The sequence below is a fragment of the Rhynchophorus ferrugineus genome, unplaced genomic scaffold, assembly GCF_030347505.1.
Source record: "Rhynchophorus ferrugineus isolate W39M unplaced genomic scaffold, kcgeb_rfMv2 rfM4, whole genome shotgun sequence".
Classification (NCBI taxonomy): Eukaryota; Metazoa; Arthropoda; class Insecta; order Coleoptera; family Curculionidae; genus Rhynchophorus; species Rhynchophorus ferrugineus.
The window spans coordinates 17,128,625-17,148,703 of record NW_027472583.1 but is presented as its reverse complement, the minus strand read 5'-3'; the positions used below and the strand labels follow the sequence as shown (position 1 = coordinate 17,148,703).

Sequence of the window (20,079 nt, the reverse complement as noted above, 5' to 3'; positions counted from 1 at the left end):
ATAATGCATTCAATATATTATGTACATATAAATAAATAATATTATTTTATTTATTATCTATTATTATTTTTTATTTATTTAATATATATTTTACAGTATCATTCTCTTACCTTCCTTTTACACGATTTTACACTGTGATCCTGATTGCTCTGATATGACTGCCTTACTGAAATAGTTCAGTCAAAATACAGACGAATGAAAGGTACTAGAAAACAACATATGCTTTTTAATAGTACCTAATATAATCAAAATTAAATAAAGGATGGAAGACATATATTAATGACAAAAACAATTTGGTAAGTACTATGATAATTTAACAATGACGTATCGCCAAGGACCGTGACATAAACTGACGTTTATTGGGCGTACCATATAAAAGGTACTGGATATTAAAATTCTTGTAGATATATATTATTATTTTATTTTGTAAAGTATTAAATAAATGTGACATAAATACTATTGAATGCTATACCATAATAAAATATTTAATTAACGAGTTAATAAATTCATTAAAAAATTAACTTTTAGTAATATATTAATTAAATGTAAAAGTTTAAAAAAAAGAATGCAATATTGTATTATGTGTAAGTAAGTGGCCCTGTCTGGTCAGGTTTTTCACTCAATTTGCTTTCCAAAGACATCATTTGACTAGTTCCCAACATTTTGCACTCAAACACCCTTTCATGGCCCACCAGATATCCAGGAGCATTTTATTAAATCAATATTTTGCTTTGTATTTGTCAAAAATATATGTTCACCACCACAATATTTCAGAAAAAAAGTGTCTTTTTTCCCGGGCTTTTTTCCACGTGAAAAGCAGATGTTCACGCGTGGAGAGAACTTCCACTCTAAATTTTTCTAATTTTCCAATTTGTTGCAAAAAAATAGCTCTCTTTTTCTTACAGCATCAGCAGGAGGGCCGTCCTGTCACATTTACCACTGCGCCAACTAAGCTTGTGAAAATAGAACTTGTAGTGTAGTCGTTGACTAGCAAGCTTCTGTTTTTTTTACATTGAGTCTCCATCCAATAGAGCTTTTCCGTAACATTGCAACTCCACGTCTTACTGACTTAAATATGTCGTATTCTTTTAAGCAAAATATAGTTATAAAAACGTTTTTCGAACTGCAATTATAAATATTATTATAAATATTAAACTTATTTTATACGTTGGTGTCTGCTTTTATGTATAAGGTAGATAAATACAAATAATAAATGTTGTTTATAGATCATTTAACTATTTCAAAACATTCATTCACCATTTTGTCATAATATTCCTGGTAATAGATGTTCATTTTTAATACATAGGGAATTAAAAATTCTACATCACGTACCCATGTTATCCTTCATTATTATTAAAATCCATTTTAAGTGTAATCGAAATACACAGTACAAATAATAAAAGGAAATTTATATTCTGTAAGTCTAACGGCCTATGCGTTTCCGCACTATTTAGCATAGATGACGTAAGTTTTTATGGTTGACCTTTAGAGCAATAAAGTTAACATACCAATAGTGACGCATGTGTTATAGGTTCAAAGACAATTACTATATTACGATTACAGATATATACTGCTTGAACCGTTTGTTTAGTTGCCTAAATAAATACAACTGAAATTTTTAAATAAATAAATGATAATAAACGTTTTTAGAGTTTTGGCTAACGACGATTGAGGATTATCCCTTGTTTAAATGGTTTTGATGGTATAAATAAAAGCGTCTATTGTGAAACAGATAAAAAACAAAATACACAGACGTGTTCTAAGCGATCTTTCTAAAATATCTTGCTTATCTGCCTGGTTATCTTGCACTTGGCTGTTGAATTTTCTTATTATTTCTTTGCTATGATGCTCATGCAACATGTTTGTTGTTTTGTTCCTTATTTCTTCAACTTATTATTCTGCACTAGACAGAATTAGTGTAACGTTGATCGTAAAAGTTCTGCCTTTTTCTGCGACAAATGGTAATTTCGAATGAGAATTCTGATTGGATGAGTCTATGTAGTTGATCATATTTTATATTTTTTACATATTATAATATTAATACATTTAGTATCGATATAATATAAAATGCATACAAATTTAGGTAAGATTTGAATGCAATACAAGCAGAGTCATGTATATAAATTGTAATTTTTTGTAATTCAGGTAAAAATAACTCGATTAATATGTCGCGACAGTCTCTGTTGGGCGCAATGGTTAGTAACAGAGTCACTCCAGAACAGTTTTAAAGGATGAAAAGTGTAAAGTCCTTCATTATTTAAGATGATATTGTTAGCAGATTCTATCGAACCCTTTTATGTTTGCATGATAATTAGGGTTAACTTTTTATATCGATTGAAATTTAATATCAGATCTTTAGTAAGTATATCCCATCACGCACGACTTTGATGTTAACATTTAAAAATCTTCTTACTGCGTGACCTATGAGTTTAGTGGATTTAGTAGTCATTTAGTCTTCCTGAAATTAAAAGACTCTCTTCACAATTGACAAAGTTAAATGAACATTCTGACTATATTTTGAATGAACTGTAGCTGCTATATCATCATTATGTTTGAAATATTGTTCAACAATAAAATTAGTATAAAGAGCTAAATTTTTGGTAGCCCTAAATCATCAATTGTCAAACTTTTTTTGCTTTACTTTACCATAATAATAATAGTATATTCAAATATAACGTTAATTTTATAATACTTTTTTGTGTATTTAAGAGCTTTTAATGATATTCCTTAAGTTTAATTTATCACATTAATAATTTTATAATGTTCTATTTGCTGTTGCGATAGCGCACTTTTCTGTTTTTGCTGTATCCGACAAGGAAAGTGATTACGGCCAAGCCAGTAGCCAGACCGGTTGACTTCTGAGATGATCTCCAAGTTGGTCACTCGCCAATCGGTAGGCTTGATGTAGTACGGATAAAGACTAGTTGGTAAGATGAATACCACGATTTATAAAAAAATATTTTTTTGCATATTTAAAATCCTTCAATGATATTGTTTTGTGAGTCGGGAAGGTCTTTAAAGGATGCTCAGGAATTGGATTCGGTAAATTTCAAAATTTATTTGCGGCGACCAAATAAAAAATTATTTATGTTTTATTTTTAAAAGACTTACTAATTTTTGGTCACAGTAGCATGAAGGAAAACTTAAATTATAAACAAAAACAAAAATAGTGCTTAGGCCGCTGTTGTTAATCTCTTAATATTAATAATGCAATAAAAGTATCCCAGCATTTTAATACCTGCATCATATCTTTTCTGAAATAGATTAAAGCTAGATTTCTTAATAAATTGTAGATTAAGGCCATAACGATCGGAATATCGCCTTATTTTTAAAAGAGGAAAAGATATACAGCAATTAACTACTTATTCGGAAACTCGTCTCTGCCAGCGAGTCTTGTATCGAACGTATATACAGGAGATACATACAGATAATAATATGAACACTATGCAACATAGTACATCTACTTGCATGTTGGTAACACTACTTCTATCTAAATCATGCGAAGCATATATATTGCTGGGTTTACATCCCAAGTCTTGTATATTATATAGTAGTGTATTGCACACTAAATTCTATGTTAAAATAAGAGATCAATGGAATATATGATATCTCAAGTTTCGATAGAGGTGCTCAGTTAGGGTGGGAGGCAATAAGCCTCTGTAACAAAAACGGCTGAATTGTTCTGGCAATATCCATGGCAGCATACACAATATCTGGTAAAACATCATCGGCGAAGAAGAATAATTGGCGAAACCAAAAGTTAATTACCATTAATATTAATTAAACAGTAAATAATATTAATTAAACACTCACTTAAGTAATAGTGTTTTAAGATAAACCATACGGCAAGATATTAACAAAACTATTATTTATGTAGATGCGAAACCTTTTATAAAGGAAACCAACGATAGTAGTGGTGCAACAATTATATCATCTAGACACTTGAATTGGAAGAATGTCATATGGTCCGATTTATTATCGCTTACACTGCTTCGTACAAACATCTGGGTTGTCATATACAATCCCAAAAGAAGTTTGCGATGCGAATTGCCTGTCTTCTACAGTCAAGCGTAGGGAAGGTTCCGTTATTCACATCAATGGTTGGATTACTGTGAATGAATATCTCGACATCTTCAATGATAAAGTACTTACTATGCCTAGCATATTGCTGCCAAGCATATGCGTGAATAATACACCCATACACATAGCCATTAAGGTGTAGTCTTGGTTTGCGAAACATCAAATATCTTCCCTGGCTAGGATAATAGCCAGACCTCAACATAATCGATCTTTTATGGGGAGTTTTACAGCAGAAATAGAGGAGTGGAATTCTATCTCCGACATCATTGATGCAATTAGCGGATATGTTGGTACATAATTGGTATAATATTCCACTGGAACCTATTCACCCACTCTTCGAATCTATTTCTTGAAGAATTGCAGCTGTTTTAAAAGCAAATGATGGTTCAGTGTCTATATGTCAGGTGATCATATTATTTTGTCGATCCATTGAATATATTTTTCAACTTTCAACCATTAAACGTGGCTCCCAGACGATTAGCAGTTATACTATTCGTTTAGACGAAAAAATGTATTACTCATCCAAATTTAATATTAAAGCTTTGCCCATTACTCCATTCATTTAACCTTCATCACTAATAACGAAACAAACAAAAAGTTCATAATTCACTGCAATATTAGTATGCTGCGGTTTAGGTCGATCCCTCATCGATATTAACTCATGTGTGGCATCAGCATACACAAACGTCGTTAATTTTTTCCGGGAAAACCCGCACAGCAAACATGAAAATACCTGACCGGAATACTGAAACGGGTCGTTCTTTGATACACATCGTGGAAGCCTAGAAAACAAATGCCGAAAAACAATAGAAGCCGGCTAGCGCGATCATTTGAGGTGGCTCCGTGTTGTACAGCGGTTTCATTTTATTTTTATTCAGATAATCTGAGAATGGACACGAGGTTTCGCATTGTAAAAAATCATCCGCGAATTCGGCCAGCATAATGAAATAAAATATACGAAAAGCCTTTGTCTCTTTGACTTTAACTGGCTAGATGGGTACACATTATAATAAGCAATTGTTTTCAGTAAATAGCAGTCGTTAGATTACATTTATTTTACAATGAAATAATGGTTATGTTTGTGAATAAGAAGATCGGTTATCTAGAGAATTATAAAACATTTTAATAACGCTAGTATCACTTTAGAGGATTTAAGAACATTGTTATTATTATTTTTACACAGATTGCATTATAAACTATTAAATTACAGCGGTAACAGCAAAACCTGTGATGTGATTTACCTTTATGTGATAGCTATGTCTTTCACGCACGTACACATTTCAACACTATACCGGTGAAGACATAAGTTTCAAAACCATAATTTAGGAAATAAAATTTGAAAAAGATTTTTATACTAACAGGTCAATTGAGTCTCCGGCTTAACACATAGAGGGTGCAATAGCACCAAGCTTCAGCAGTAGCTTCAACTAATAAGAAGTAAATCCATATATCTTTAGTTAGCCACAGCCTTCAAAATATGCGGGTATAAATTTGACAGCTGTCGGATCATTAGTTTCTGAATTATAACATTTTGAGTAAAGCAACTTTTATTATTGTGAAAAAAATCTATAAATATTTCGCGTGTTGATAATATATTGCTTTTTGAAGGGAAAAATACAGTTGAAGCAAAAACTTGTCTTGATACCGAGTTTCCGGACACTGTCCCAGAAAAATCAACCATCAAGAATTGGTATGCTAAGTTCAGACGTGATGAAATGAGCACCGAAGACGGTGAACGCAGTGGACGGCCGAAAAAGGTTATTACCGACAAAAACATTTATAAAAATCCACAAAATAATTATCAACAGCCGTAAATTGAAACTGAATCAATTAGCAGATACTCTAGAGATATAAATCGAACGTGTAAATCATATCATTCACGTACAGTAAATTATAACATGCATTGACTGTTTTATTGGAAGGACTAATTAAAACTCTTTTGAAACAAAATCAAGAAAGTTTTGAGTTTTGAGGATAACACCTAAACACTCTCAACAAAGGCGATGTATTTAAAACAAATCTTATCTATCATCACATGCTTTCAGTTTTTAAGTAACTAACCGATCATTAAAATGACATTTTTTTTCAAAAAAGTCACTAATTTGTTGTTTGCTTAGCCCGGATTAATGATTGCTTGAATAGGAACCACGGAGCGACAAGTCGTCTAACATTAGTCAATCATTGCGGTTTAACTCCAATAACTAATAGTTAATATATACACTCTAAAAGCATTAAAATTAATCTTACATCTCTTTCTACCAACGAAATTTGTGATGAATTTATTAACAATTGACAGGAAAATAAAATAATACTATATAAATAACATTATAATTATTATTACAAAATCATAGAATATCCTTTATTACATAATCTCATAACTTTATAAATAAATCAAGTTTATAAAAAATATCGTAATGTCTATTTTTTATTAACTATTACTACCTATTTTTGTTTTTTGTATACTTTTTTATTTACATATTTTTATTCTAGATAAACAGATGAGTTTGTGGTATTTTATATAACTATTATTCTAATTTACTATTTTTTATAAGAACATTCAATTTACAACTTTTTTTATATTCCTGTGCTTAGTCATAATACCAAACAAAAGACCTTGTTTTAAGATTTACATAATTTCTATCAATCATTGTCAGCGTTGGTTAAATTTAAACATCCATCGCTAATAATACATACTTGAGGTGTTTATCAAAATGAAACACATTGAACAGGTGAACTGGCGAAGGTTATGTAGATAAGATTTTTCCTTCAGTTGCACTCTCCCGAGAATATATTATATGTGATAAGTTTGCTATTTGCCTTGCTATTTTTATTTATTTCTGTTCTGTTTTCAACTATAACAAATGGCCTGAAAAATCCCGGGCATAACAAATAACACATTTTTTGGTCAAAATTGGCTGTATTCACCAACGTAATATTCATCAAGAATCACACAATCGTTCCAGCGCCGCTCTAACATTTCAGTACCACTTTTTTAGAACGACTCATTTTTGGCCTCAAAATAGGCCTGTCGCCAGTTGCTGTGCAATGATGAATCCATGTTTCGGTTTGTTACGTTTAAACACGGCCAAACACTGCTCATAACTATTAACACGTTCTTGTTTTTGGTCAACAGTCAGCAAAGGCACCCATTTGGAAGAGAGCCTTCTCATAGTCAAATGCTCATCCTTCATGTTCTTTTGATATCTTTACAATGTTAACTAACCAACGCAACTTCACTTTTCGATCATTCAAAACGATTTTGTGGATTTTCAAAAATGTTTTCTGGTCTTACCACCTCATTTGGACGTCCACTGTGTTCTGCACCATCGGTGTCTCTACGACCACGTTTGCAGTCGCATCCAGTGTACTTACCTGACATAGGGCCTTCTGATTACCAATTGTTAAGATTGATATAACGTGAATTGACTGGCATGCAGTTTCAAAATATTCAAGAATCTTTGCCAAAATGATGAGAAAATGTTTTTATTAATACATCTTGTATCCATATATTTTCAATAAATGTCATTTTAAAGCAAAAATCACTCGCAAACACCTACTAATAAAATGTACCTTATTTGACCTACCTCTACTTAACCTGTGAAATATGTAACTAGCTAAGAACAACCTTAAAACTTATTGGAATAAATGACATTAATAAATATGATATAAATCAAGAATTATTGATCATCTAACACAAACTATTGTTGACTAATAATCGACTACCCACTTTTTATGCACACAACAATGTACTACCTACACAGATCCACGATTTATAAACTGGCCAAGGTCGACTTCATCGAAGGCCAGACATTGGAATCATCCTAATACAAGAAATGATATATGATCTAACATCCTAGTATATTTTAATTATAATTTTAGACTTTCTAACAAAATATTTTAAATCCTATTGTCGAATAAAATTTAATCTGATACCAGCTCCACTTAATATGTGCATATTAGATGCGTCGGTCGCTTTTATGATACGCGATTTTTCTCACTACTATACTTTCACTGGAAAGCAGCTGCAATATTAATAAACACTTCCATTTAACTAGAATAAGCGTGAAAGAATCTCTGACAATGGAACATTTTTATGTACCTTCGACATGAAACGCTCTGAAGAAAAATATAAAGGCGGTAAAATTGTTTAAGCAAATAAATCTCAAAGGTGACTTGTCGAAAGCTTAACTTTCAACACGCTTTCCTCGTAAAATTGCGACATTCTTCTTGATAATGATATATTATCATAAAGCTTTTATTATCGTTTATATAATACTCTTAGGATGGTAATGACTGTAGCAGTTATTATATCAACAACAATATGGTTAAAGGAAGATTTGCTATAACGGTAATTCTCACATGTAAGAAGATTTCATTAATTTTTAATCTCTACCGATTCATTTTACTCGTATACCTTGAAAGCGACAACTACAAACTATTAATTATTTTTTTAAGGAAGATAAACATTACAGTTATTCAATTAGTATATTTATAACTTACAGTATTTATTACTTGCATATATTTTGATCAGTGATATCAATGTAAACAACTCGTAAATAACATAATCTAACTGTTATATTCGATGACTTTAACATTTCTCTACACAAAATAACAGTTCTCCATTTAGTATTAATGAGTTATTTAGAACATACAGGCGCTTATTAAAGAACGCTGAAAATTGCATTTTCAACATTCATTACTGCTGACCACTACGACGACGTCTCGTTATCTTTTCTTTTCTCTACCCTCTTGTAACAGTACCGCATCCACAGCGCTACCGTACTTCCTTCCTCCACAAAATAATAGTGAGTGTTCAGACAAACAATCGCATCGACAGCCACACTTTCCGACCGACCAGACGAACACAAGTATTGCTGTGCATATAGTGGAATCAGTAAGCTGTACTCTATGGATACTTCTAAAACTGTTAAATGAGGTATTGTTAGAGGAAAGATCAGCATTAGCGAGTAACAAACACAAAGTTATCCTCTTGCGTGACAACGCTCTGCCATACTTTGCAACTGTTGTGAAGTCCTGCCGCAACCAGCGTACTCATCAGGCCTAGCGCATTCTGATTACCACCACAAAAAAAAAGAAATTTGATTATATACGAAGAAATAGTAACAGTGGTGAAAATATTCATCTGTAAAACATCTGAATTAGGATATATTTAGACAATTATAAACTATTTATTTATAAAACCACAGAATGATTAGCTCTTAAGCTATACCCGGTCGGATTTTTTAATAATTCAAACGAGCCCTTCAGTAATCGCACATAATTCAGAAAGTTCTTATGTGGAGATACGGTTTAATTCTACACTAAGCATTTTTCACTTTTTGAGCAAAAAATGAAAATATTGGTCACACAACTTTTAATAAGTTAAAAATTATATATTTTTCACCCGAAATACGATTATTATTAGATAATAACAAGTCAATTGAAAATTTACCGGCCTGACATATAGATGGCGCTACTAGAATTAAATCCATATGTTTTTTAGTGAACCCTAACCCTCACAAGATGCGTGTATAAATCTGAAAGCAGTCGGATCATTAGTTTTTGAATTATAACATTTTGAGTGAAGCAACTTTTGTTAATGTTAAAAAAATGGATAAAAAGGAATTTCGCGTGTGGATAAATTTTTTGAAGGGCAAAAATACAGTTAAAGTAAAAACTTGGCTTAATGCCGAGTTTCCGGATACTGCCCCAGGAAAATCAACCATCAAGGATTGGTATGCTAAGTTTAGACGTGGTGAAATGAGTACCGAAAACGGTGAACGCAGAGGACGCCCCAAAGACGTTGTTACCGATTGAAAACATTAAAAAAATCCACAAAATGAATTTGAATGCCCATAAATTGAAATTGAATTAAATAGCAAACACTCTAAAGATATTAACTGAATGTGTACATGGTATCATTCACGAATATTTGGGTATGAGAAACCTCTGTGCAAAGTGGGTGCCGCGCGAGCTCACTTTTGACCAAAAACAACGATGAATTGATGATTCGGAGCAGTGTTTGAAGATGATCAAGCGTAATAAACCCGAGTTTTTGTTTCGATATGCGACAATGGATGAAACATGGCTCCATAATTTCACTCCTAAGTCCAATCGATAGTTATCTGAGTGGACTGCACACGATGAACTCGCTCCAAAGCGTATGAAAACGCAACAGTCGGGTGGCAAGGTTATGGCGTCTGTATTTTGGGATGCCCATGGAATAATTTTCATTGACTACCTTCAAAAAGGAAGGACCATCAAAAGCAACTATTACATAGCGTTATTGGATAGTTTGAAGGATGAAATCACCGAAAAACTGTTATTGAAAAAAAGTATTGCTTCACCAAGCCAATGCACCGTGTCGCAAGTCAGTGAAAACGATGGCAAAAATCCCTGAATTGGGCTTTCGAATTGCCTCATCCACCGTATTCTCCAAATCTAGCCTCCAGCGACTATTTCCTATTCTCAGATCTCAAAAAAATGCTCGCTGGGAAGAAATGTCCGTCGAATGAAGAGGTGATCGCCGAAACTGAGGTCTATTTTGAAGTAAAGGAAAAATCATACTACAAAAATGGTATAGAAAAGTTGGGGGGTCGCTATAATCAAAGTATCACCCTTGAAGGGAATTATGTTGAATAAAAAAAAATTAAATTTTTCCAAAAAAAAAAGTGTTTTATTATGGTAGGCTGGGGACTTTTCAATTGACCTGTTATATCAAATATTTGCTGCAACAATTATAAAAATAATAAAAGAGTTTGGATAAATATAATGTAATTTATTTTTGAAATTTAAGTTACTTTTTATATTTTAAAGAAAAATAACTGAATAAACTAAAAAATAATTCATAAATTGAATAAACAACCATAATGAGACAATCCCAATTCTAAATATTTAAGAAATAATGGCAAAAGTTTGATGCAAAATCAATGATACAAGCTGAGACATAGAAAAATTTAAGTTCATATAAATCCAAAATGTTTGTGATAACATGGTATCACCTGACTTATCTACGAAAAGCATGCTCAATTAGACTATTTAATGAAAACGAAATCAAAGGTACCCAAAACAAAACAGTGTTCCCATTTTATCAATTAAAACTTAAGCAGAAACAACTTTTCAATGTGTGTTTCTAAGAAATTACTTGAGAAACATCTCGAGAAAAACACAAAATGTATAAACCAAGAGATACTTTAGAGTTAGTGGTAATCCCTGTAGCATAACAATTCCCAAAAGAGATCAAGCGATTCGCGATCGCCCTGTAGGCAGGAATGGTAGTGGTGGCATCGCCGACCACTTTCATAGCCAGAAGGCCAGGAACTGGTGAGGATCGCTTTTTCAGAAAAAGAAGAGACCCATCGGGTAGCGCTTCAGTTTCTAGTTAGTCGGTCTAGTTGATCGGTCAGAGGTGAATACGGAGTGCAATCATTAACTGACGACCATGAGAAGTGAACGTTTCGGAATCGTATTTCTGGCCAGCATCTGTAAGTTAACATTGTTAATTCGTATATTGCGGTTAAAATAGAGTAAAATAAACAGTTGCATGCTGATTATTTGGCTCAGTATGTAAATTTCTTATTTAACACAACTTTATTATCATATAAAACATTGATTTAATTGTATTTTACAACCTCATTCTCATGAAATTTGTTTACGTACAATTAATAACCATACAAAATTAATATAATAACTTTTGCAAAAAACACACTTCAAGGGAAGATGATGTAGATGGTTTAGATCTCAGAAATATAATATCATTGATTTATAAATATATAGATTTTTATATCAATTTCATATTAAACATGATATATTAGCAATAGTTAATATATATATATATATATATATATATATATATATATATATATATATATATATATATATATATATTTGGCTTAAAAAATCAATTGATTTACTGATTTTTTATAAATATTAGAACAAAAATATATATTGTTTGATACATTAAAGGTTTAAATAATCAAGTAACTAATTATAGAACCGTGAAAGATTTTTTAAAATTCTAAAATATTTTCATAAACATATCTTACTAATTTAAATCATTATTACAGTGTTATTAATTTAATAAAGATATTTTCATTTTATAGGAAATTATTTGTTGTAATAAAATTTAATGCAATATTGAAATCAGTTTGCCTTATATTGGAAACATTACAAATCATATTAATACAAAATTATACAATAATATATACACAAAAAATGTTTTTTAATTAAACTACCATCTATTTTACTATTTACTTATCTATTGCATAACTTTTTCTGCTTATAACCTTGTAAATGATAACTAATTGAAAAACTCGATATATTTACAATCTAATGAAGAAAAACCTTTATTTTAAAAGAAATTATCTTCCATGCAGTTAACTGTATACCATATGACTACATTTACAAATCGTACAAATTTATGATATTAAAAATAATAATAATAACTGAACTGAATAAATATATTAATACTAAAAACACTTTACCTTATACTGAAAACCTTTCAAATCTTATTAATGAAACAATAATTTACAGAAGTAGAAATTAAATTTAATTAAATCACCATATATCTTAAATTAGAAATTATTTTAACAATTCTACGGCATAAAAAGTGTCAATAAACTCATATCTTCGAAATAGTATATACAATTTTTTGAATTAATGGTTTAGATATCAAGTCTTGATCTTGTAACATCGTTTCCAGGAAATTATTTACATAAAAAATTCCTTTTACAACATATACGACATCAGGTACATTCCCATGTTGACTTTTTCAGAACAAAGCATATCTCCATCTACGGCACAGCCACTTGTTTTCCCTTCAGGTTCGCAAAACCAAAAAAAACTACATCTTTTTATCTGGAAACCGATTTTCTTCGAAATACAACTAGGAACGTAGTTAAGGTAATACATGGGTTACCCAACGCCGCTTGAACTTTACTTTTTAAGCTTGAACAGTTATGAGCAGCTACGCCACAAGAATTCCAAATGACTACCGAGGAATTTACTGTAATTTTTTTTCGTTGTTAATTGTTCTAGGAGGCTTTTGTTTCCGACGTCATGAATTAATATAATATGTTAAAACGCCGCTGTGTTTAGTAATCAACCCACACTTCATTCATTTTTCAATTATCTCTTCGTCAAAGTTTATGCAATAGTCCATCTATTCGTAAGAGTATGATAATACGGTCTTATACAATCAGTGTGTAAGACTTTTTCTCACACACTCATACGTAAAACTTTCCAAACTGGCAACAATTAATATTATTAGCGATGTTATTATAACGGTTACTTCCTAAATATGTACTTTATTACAATGTCACGCTTTCTTTCTCGTTGATATAACGTTACGTAAATGATTACAGTATATCTCAAACACAGATGGTTAAATTGATATATACATTTGAGAATTGCTATTTTCAGCCGGTAATCTGGTTCTATAAAACTTAAAAAAATGCAGGTTAATCTACTAAATACCCAACAATGAAATCTAGTTGTTTATTCATGCTTCTCAAGCTAATAATTATTACTAGTTGCAAAAAAATACTAGCAATAAAAAGTTTAATGAGGGAAAGGCTGTTTTTTTTACACATTTTTTTTATAATTATTTGATTAAAGTTGATTTTTCTTAATGAATATAAATTATATAAATAAAGTTTATTAAATATTACATTAACAGGAACATTTTTTCAAAACCTTAGTATTAAGTATATATCACAGAATCTAAATAATTATAAACTTTAACCCAATGTGTTAGTTTGTTCAATAAAGTTTATGAAGCATATAACTCACAGGAACTTGCAATACAGCTACAATGGTAAAATTATACTAAATTCTATCAAATTTACATCCTTCATTACTCCTTCTGGCTTCTTGTTTCTTCGTACCTTAAAAAGGATTCCCTGAAATGTTCACCAAAATCCATCCAGAAATCGACTACATTAAAATATTTTTTTAGAAATATATGTTTTTCATCTTTTCAATTTCACAAAATTTCATTTCATTTCTGCAAATATATAGGGCATCCTATCATGAAAGTATATACACCTTAGTATAATTTTAATAGTATCTATAATAGGTTCTCTAGAATATATTTAATCTCTTTTCAATAATCATTGGTTAAAATAGTATATTTCATTACATAAATACTAAATTCAAAAGGCAAATCAATTAACTCTTATTAATATTTAACATTTTTAAATATTACTCTTAAAATTTTATGTATATTTATTGATTGATCATAACTGTATTAATAGAGTATAACATATCCTGGGCTATACAAACTAATGAATCATTAGAAAACGTAATAGAGAAAACGGTGAAATTATTTTACGATATCGAATCAATCTAAGACACCAATATAAATGAATAATTCATTCATTTTACTATGTATATAATTTATTCACCTTTCTCGATATTCGCTAGTCGGATCTATCCACCTTTAAAGAAGATCAATCAAATGAAAATATCTTGAAGAAATCGACTAAGAAATTTGTATCATGTGATGTTCTCTGATGACAGCACAGGTGTCGAGGTTTCGAGTGTTCTTCACGGTATAGTTTGCATTGTAAATCGTTTAAGAATAAATTAACAGTATTGGCAACGAATGGTTCACCTGCAATTCTAAAACAAAACGTCAATTGATTGGAATAAATACTTGGTAATACAGGAGAAGGGCAATATTATAATTAAACTCAAAATCCGATTCTTCCATATACTTATTTGGTCAAATGTTCTGAATAGACTCACTATCAATGGACATTTCTCTGTAACATTAGGACAATCGTCAATTTTAATGGTTGCAGTATTTGTTGAATGAAGAATTCCTCGCAGATCTTTGAATAAGCAGTATGTCTCTTCAAAGTCCCAACAATCAGCTTCGAAAAAGAACATGGACTAAAGATACAGAAAGATCTAAAAATTTAAAAGTTAACAGTAATCGAAGCCAGAAGTGTTGCAACCAACGATGGTGAGATTTGATGCAGAATGTTCTAAATCTAGCTATTATTTTAAGTATTGATGAAACGACTATTTTTTTGAAGCAAATACCTATTCATTTCGAACCATATAATGATTTTATTTACTTTAAATTAGAATTTAAACGCATCAAGAAGACCTTAAGGTGAACCATATGTACGCAATGCCCCGGAAAAGCATCATAATGTGTCAGTAGGTAATATATGACAACGAATTATATAATTATCAATGCCTTATCTAACATTAATTACTTAATATAGATATAACATAAAATTTACAATTACATAAACTGTCATATAAATTTATTAAGCTTAAAACTACCGATGTACTATTATTTTATTACATTTAATTAAGTATATACGACTAACGATAGAAGCATTAATGACATCATCATGACGACGGTCTTATTTTATTATATATTACAGAAAATATTCTAAAGCACACTCCATCATTGCAACTAAATATTAAAAACTACTAATTTTTTTCTGCTTATAACCATGTAAATTATAACTAATTCAAAAGCAAAATATAAAAGATAAATTAACCTCAATTATTTGTTTTTCTCATTTATTAATATGGGCTGTGCCTTGTTGGAAAAAAATATAGATATGTTCGGTTCTTTACAATTATACCACAATTATTGCATGAAATGTAAACGAAGTGCTATTAAGTAATAATTAATGATCAGAAAGAGCTGGTAAAATACTTACTCAAGATACTTAATTCTATATATTTAACTTTAAAACTATTTCTTCAATATAAACCTTTCTAATCTATATATTTTAGAAATTTTTGAAATTGATTAAAACGTCTGAAGTAAATTATAAAACAACACTACTAAATACATATTTAACGTAACATGAAACATCTTCAAGTTCATCCGGCTTGGACAAAGGATGTCTTTCATCAAAGTTGATGTAAATGATAACAACGTGCAGAAACGTATGCAGCCAAGTAACTTTATTGAAGGTCGTCATTTGTGTAATATTATTAATATTTATGCGTTTGTCATTATTCTAATGTGAGTTTCTCTAGTAAAATACATAAAAACGTACACATTTACGTACACGTACGAATACCGAACGTATTTTTAAATGTCATACTACTGGCTTAAAATATTATCTAATTAACGGAATGTTTGGATAGTTTAAGTAATATTATAGTATAAATTGAATATTTATAACCAAAACAAATCTAGAAAACAATTAATTATTCGGAACTTTTTGTGCCTGTTTACGGTTTGTTCGGGAATTGAAAGAAAACTGAAAAAACTGAAGGTGAGATTTAAAGGTCGCCGGTTTAAAATTAAATAATTAAATCATGGCATAACAGTTTTTGTTGAAACTTTTTTTTCGTTATTTAAACCAAATTTAATTCTACTTTCGGTTTCTGTTTAGTAAGTTTTGATCTAAATTACATAAAAACTGAATATATTTAATTGTAGGTTTTAAGAGACCACATCAGTTAAACATATTATGGTAAGGCATTATTATAGTAGCAAGATTTTCTTGTATTCCTCACCAGAAAATGTCTCTTTTCGATATTTAACATAACAAATTCAGCAAAATTTATATTCAATTTCAAGCTAACAATAGTTTTTCGGTTTGCTAAATATTCAAAATGATGAAGAAAGCGATTTAATGATGATGAACACTTATCGATGTCTTCCCCAATGAACAAATAAAAGCTGGTTCTCAAATTGCATCATGTGACAATTAAGGACTTTGTTGATATCACCAACTTATTGTATGGATTAATTCAATCGATAATCAAAGACAATTTGCGAATAAAGAGATTGACTGATTAATTATTAAGGGGCGTCATTAATCAAGGGATTATTAAATCATAAATCTTTACAGTAAATGAGTAGTAGATTTGCAAAATTCCAAGAGAGCGAAACCCAATTAGTCCAAAAATAGAACATCAAAGAGGGTCAAAAATCAAAGTGGTATTGGCTGAACCATCTGTTATTTTACTCATTCATTGTCATTGTTGATTATTGGCATCAACAATCTACCCAAAGTACAATAATTAGTTCTTATGATAACAATTATATAAATGATATATAACAAATTCTTTTATTAAGTGATGTCCGGCATAAAATATCTTATTCAAGTCTATTCGTTTTAATCTATGTACTTCAGCAGCAAATCGCACATTTATCTGATTAGCAAGCAAATTAGGATATGATGGATGGATAATATAAACATTTTAAATTGTACTTCTTATGGATTATAAAGGGATATCGTGCACTTATCGTGACATAAGGTAAGCAGTGTCCAAAAAGGCACACGACACTTTATTTTAGAACCATTGAATAATGGCTACATTAGACTTGCATTAGTAGTACCCCGTAGTTGGATTCCATATGATCAAATAGTAAAGTTATTGCTTCATGCTCTAATACCTAGTTACCTAATGATAACTTGGATTTGCTTCGGATAGCTGAATTTATAAATAACTATTCACTATATGATTATAACAGCATCTTTTACTTTACATCGAAAACATTCATCATTCAGCATTCTAAGTATTAGTAATACCATTTATTGGAAATCATTTGATCAAGTACTACGGTTAAGATCTTCATTTAAATTGAATAATTAATACTAATGTTAACTAGTTCATGTAAACATTCAAGCCTTTATATATATATATATACTATCTACATATTTATTTATACATTAAATATATATATATATATATATATATATATATATATATATATGTGTGTGTATGTGTAAATGTATAAGCTTTAAACAGTACTATCATAAATAAGTTTAATACTAGCTCTAAAAACCCACAAAATAAAAAAGAAATTTTCCTTTTCGTTTCGTCAAGTTACATAATAGTAAATTTTGCTTGTGAGACCATAAGCTCGTATACGCAGACATAAACGAGCCGAGACACACGAGCGGTACCGCCCACCTTACGCAATCCGCTACTCGAAGAGTACTCTCACTTTCAACTTTGACTTGTCTGGCGAAGAGAGTAAAAAATGAGACGCGACAACTTTCTTAGAAATTCAGTCGCGGCCGTCTGGGTCGAATCACGGGGTACTGATCTGGTTGGTACCATGAATGGACCATTCGAGACGTGTGGGTGAGGTTTTTTAATCTGATTATGTTGGAAAAGAAAGTACTACCGTCTGGCAGGTGGCTGAAATATCACTATAACGAAGAGTTTCTTTTTCTCTCGATTGTTGTTACCATTCAATTCGATCGTGCCGAACCAAAGTACCATTGAAGATTCGATCAGATTGTGTCGTACTCGACGTAGTTAAATCTACTGTAAAAAAGAACTATTGTTCTTAATTGAATGGACTGTCAAGCACAATACGTATTGTTGTTGGTAAATGAATACGTTATTAATTATTTTATTTATTTTCATACATAAGAAGAGAAAGTATAAGCAAATATAATGATCAATTAAAATAATCACTTTGTAATTAGCGGTAATTAATAGCGTGTTAATTGATAATTGGTGTGTGTATTTAACAATAAAAACTATTAATTAACCAATTAAATCGAAGATGTTAATCCATAATGGTATTCAAGTTATATTCGTGACAGAGTGAACACAGTATCACATAACCACTTGTAAGATTTAAACTCTAGTTAACTCTTAGCCAGGCGTAGGGTACAGGCTGATGATCAGGCTCACAAAACCTCTTGTTTGAATAATCTCGCATCATACATTTTTACATTGTAATTAACGTGGTTGCTCATTATAGAATATTCTGATCAACTTGAATATCATCAGGAATAAAACCTTCTTTATAATTCAACGCTTTTTTATTCGCAACTTTATTTAGCTTCTTTTCATAACTCATTTATCACTTCATTTATCTCATTTACCAATATTATTTCTATAAAATAATAGCTATTTAGGCACCAAGAAAATTTACACTTGTATAAAATGTATTTGAAATTGCAATTAGTTAAATTTGACACAATTATTATAAGAGAAATATAAATAAGCAAACATCATACAATATAAATGTTTTTTGTTTATTAAAAGACTATAAAAAGCTAATTTTTATATGTCGTATGTTTTTATTTATTTCTCATCATTTTCTGCAAATGTTTTCGCATTTTTCTGGCAACATGGCTGTTGTACCTTGTCGAAAAATCGATATTTAACAGCAATCCAATTACCGATCCATTTTTAAGCAAGGCTGCAAGGATCTGAATAAATGATAATCAGAAGACGGAATATCTTGTTAGTACGTTGGTGTAGCAGTCCTTTTCTGGATGTAACTTCTCATTCGAAGACAATTCATGTGGTACCCATTTTCATTCCTTTTGGATATTTTCAATAGCCTATAAATGCCTGGAAACAGTTGATTCACCATTGTGCTGGAAACTTTTCGGAAAAACGGTGGGTCTAAATTCTCTATAAATTGTTACTGACGTAAAAATCACCACTTTTAAATTGTTGAAACCTAAACGAAGAATTAGAATATGATGGAGAAACATCACCGTCCACATTTGTGCATAATTAGTGTCTAAACTGAATAACTCAACAATTTTACATTAAACACTGTTATTTTAGGTAGAAAAATATTAAAGTCATCGAATTTAAAATTAGGTTGTTGAACAGTTATTTATTTCTAGATATAGCTATTATATTTTTGCATCAAAAATGGAAACTAACTAGTAGGTAATTGGGCTTGGTTAGCGGAGAGGTAAAGGCGATAGAATGGTCCTCCTAATGTTGCTATAGTCACAGGTTCGTGTCCTGCTGAGGCACGGTCGTAAAGTTAGTCGTACGAGTCACGCCAGTAATCAGGCTGGGTAAGACCGGATGTCTACTGGAATAATTTCTAAGTTGGTCACTCGCCAGCCTGTAGGCTTAATGCCGAGTACCGTGGTTCGGAGCCCACGTTAATATCTAGGGCCAGTCCAGATAATTCCTCGTTGGCAAAAAGGAGACTTTAATTTATTTTTTTAAAATATCCTTAAGTATCTTCCTTGTGTACTAGTTGTGGGGTTATTATTATTTATAGCAGTTATATATATAATT

General features: G+C 30.6%; 1 protein-coding gene across 1 annotated transcript in view; it reads left to right on the top strand.

Annotated features, from left to right (window-relative positions):
• The first annotated feature begins 11,329 nt into the window (after positions 1-11,329).
• Cpap3-d2 (cuticular protein analogous to peritrophins 3-D2) overlaps positions 11,330-20,079 on the top strand; it is a 23,753-nt gene continuing 15,003 nt past the window's right edge. The window contains exon 1 of the mRNA XM_076402751.1: positions 11,330-11,564. Within this exon, the coding sequence (XP_076258866.1) occupies positions 11,522-11,564 (43 nt within the window). The 5' untranslated portion in view covers positions 11,330-11,521. The remainder of the gene's footprint in view (positions 11,565-20,079) is intronic.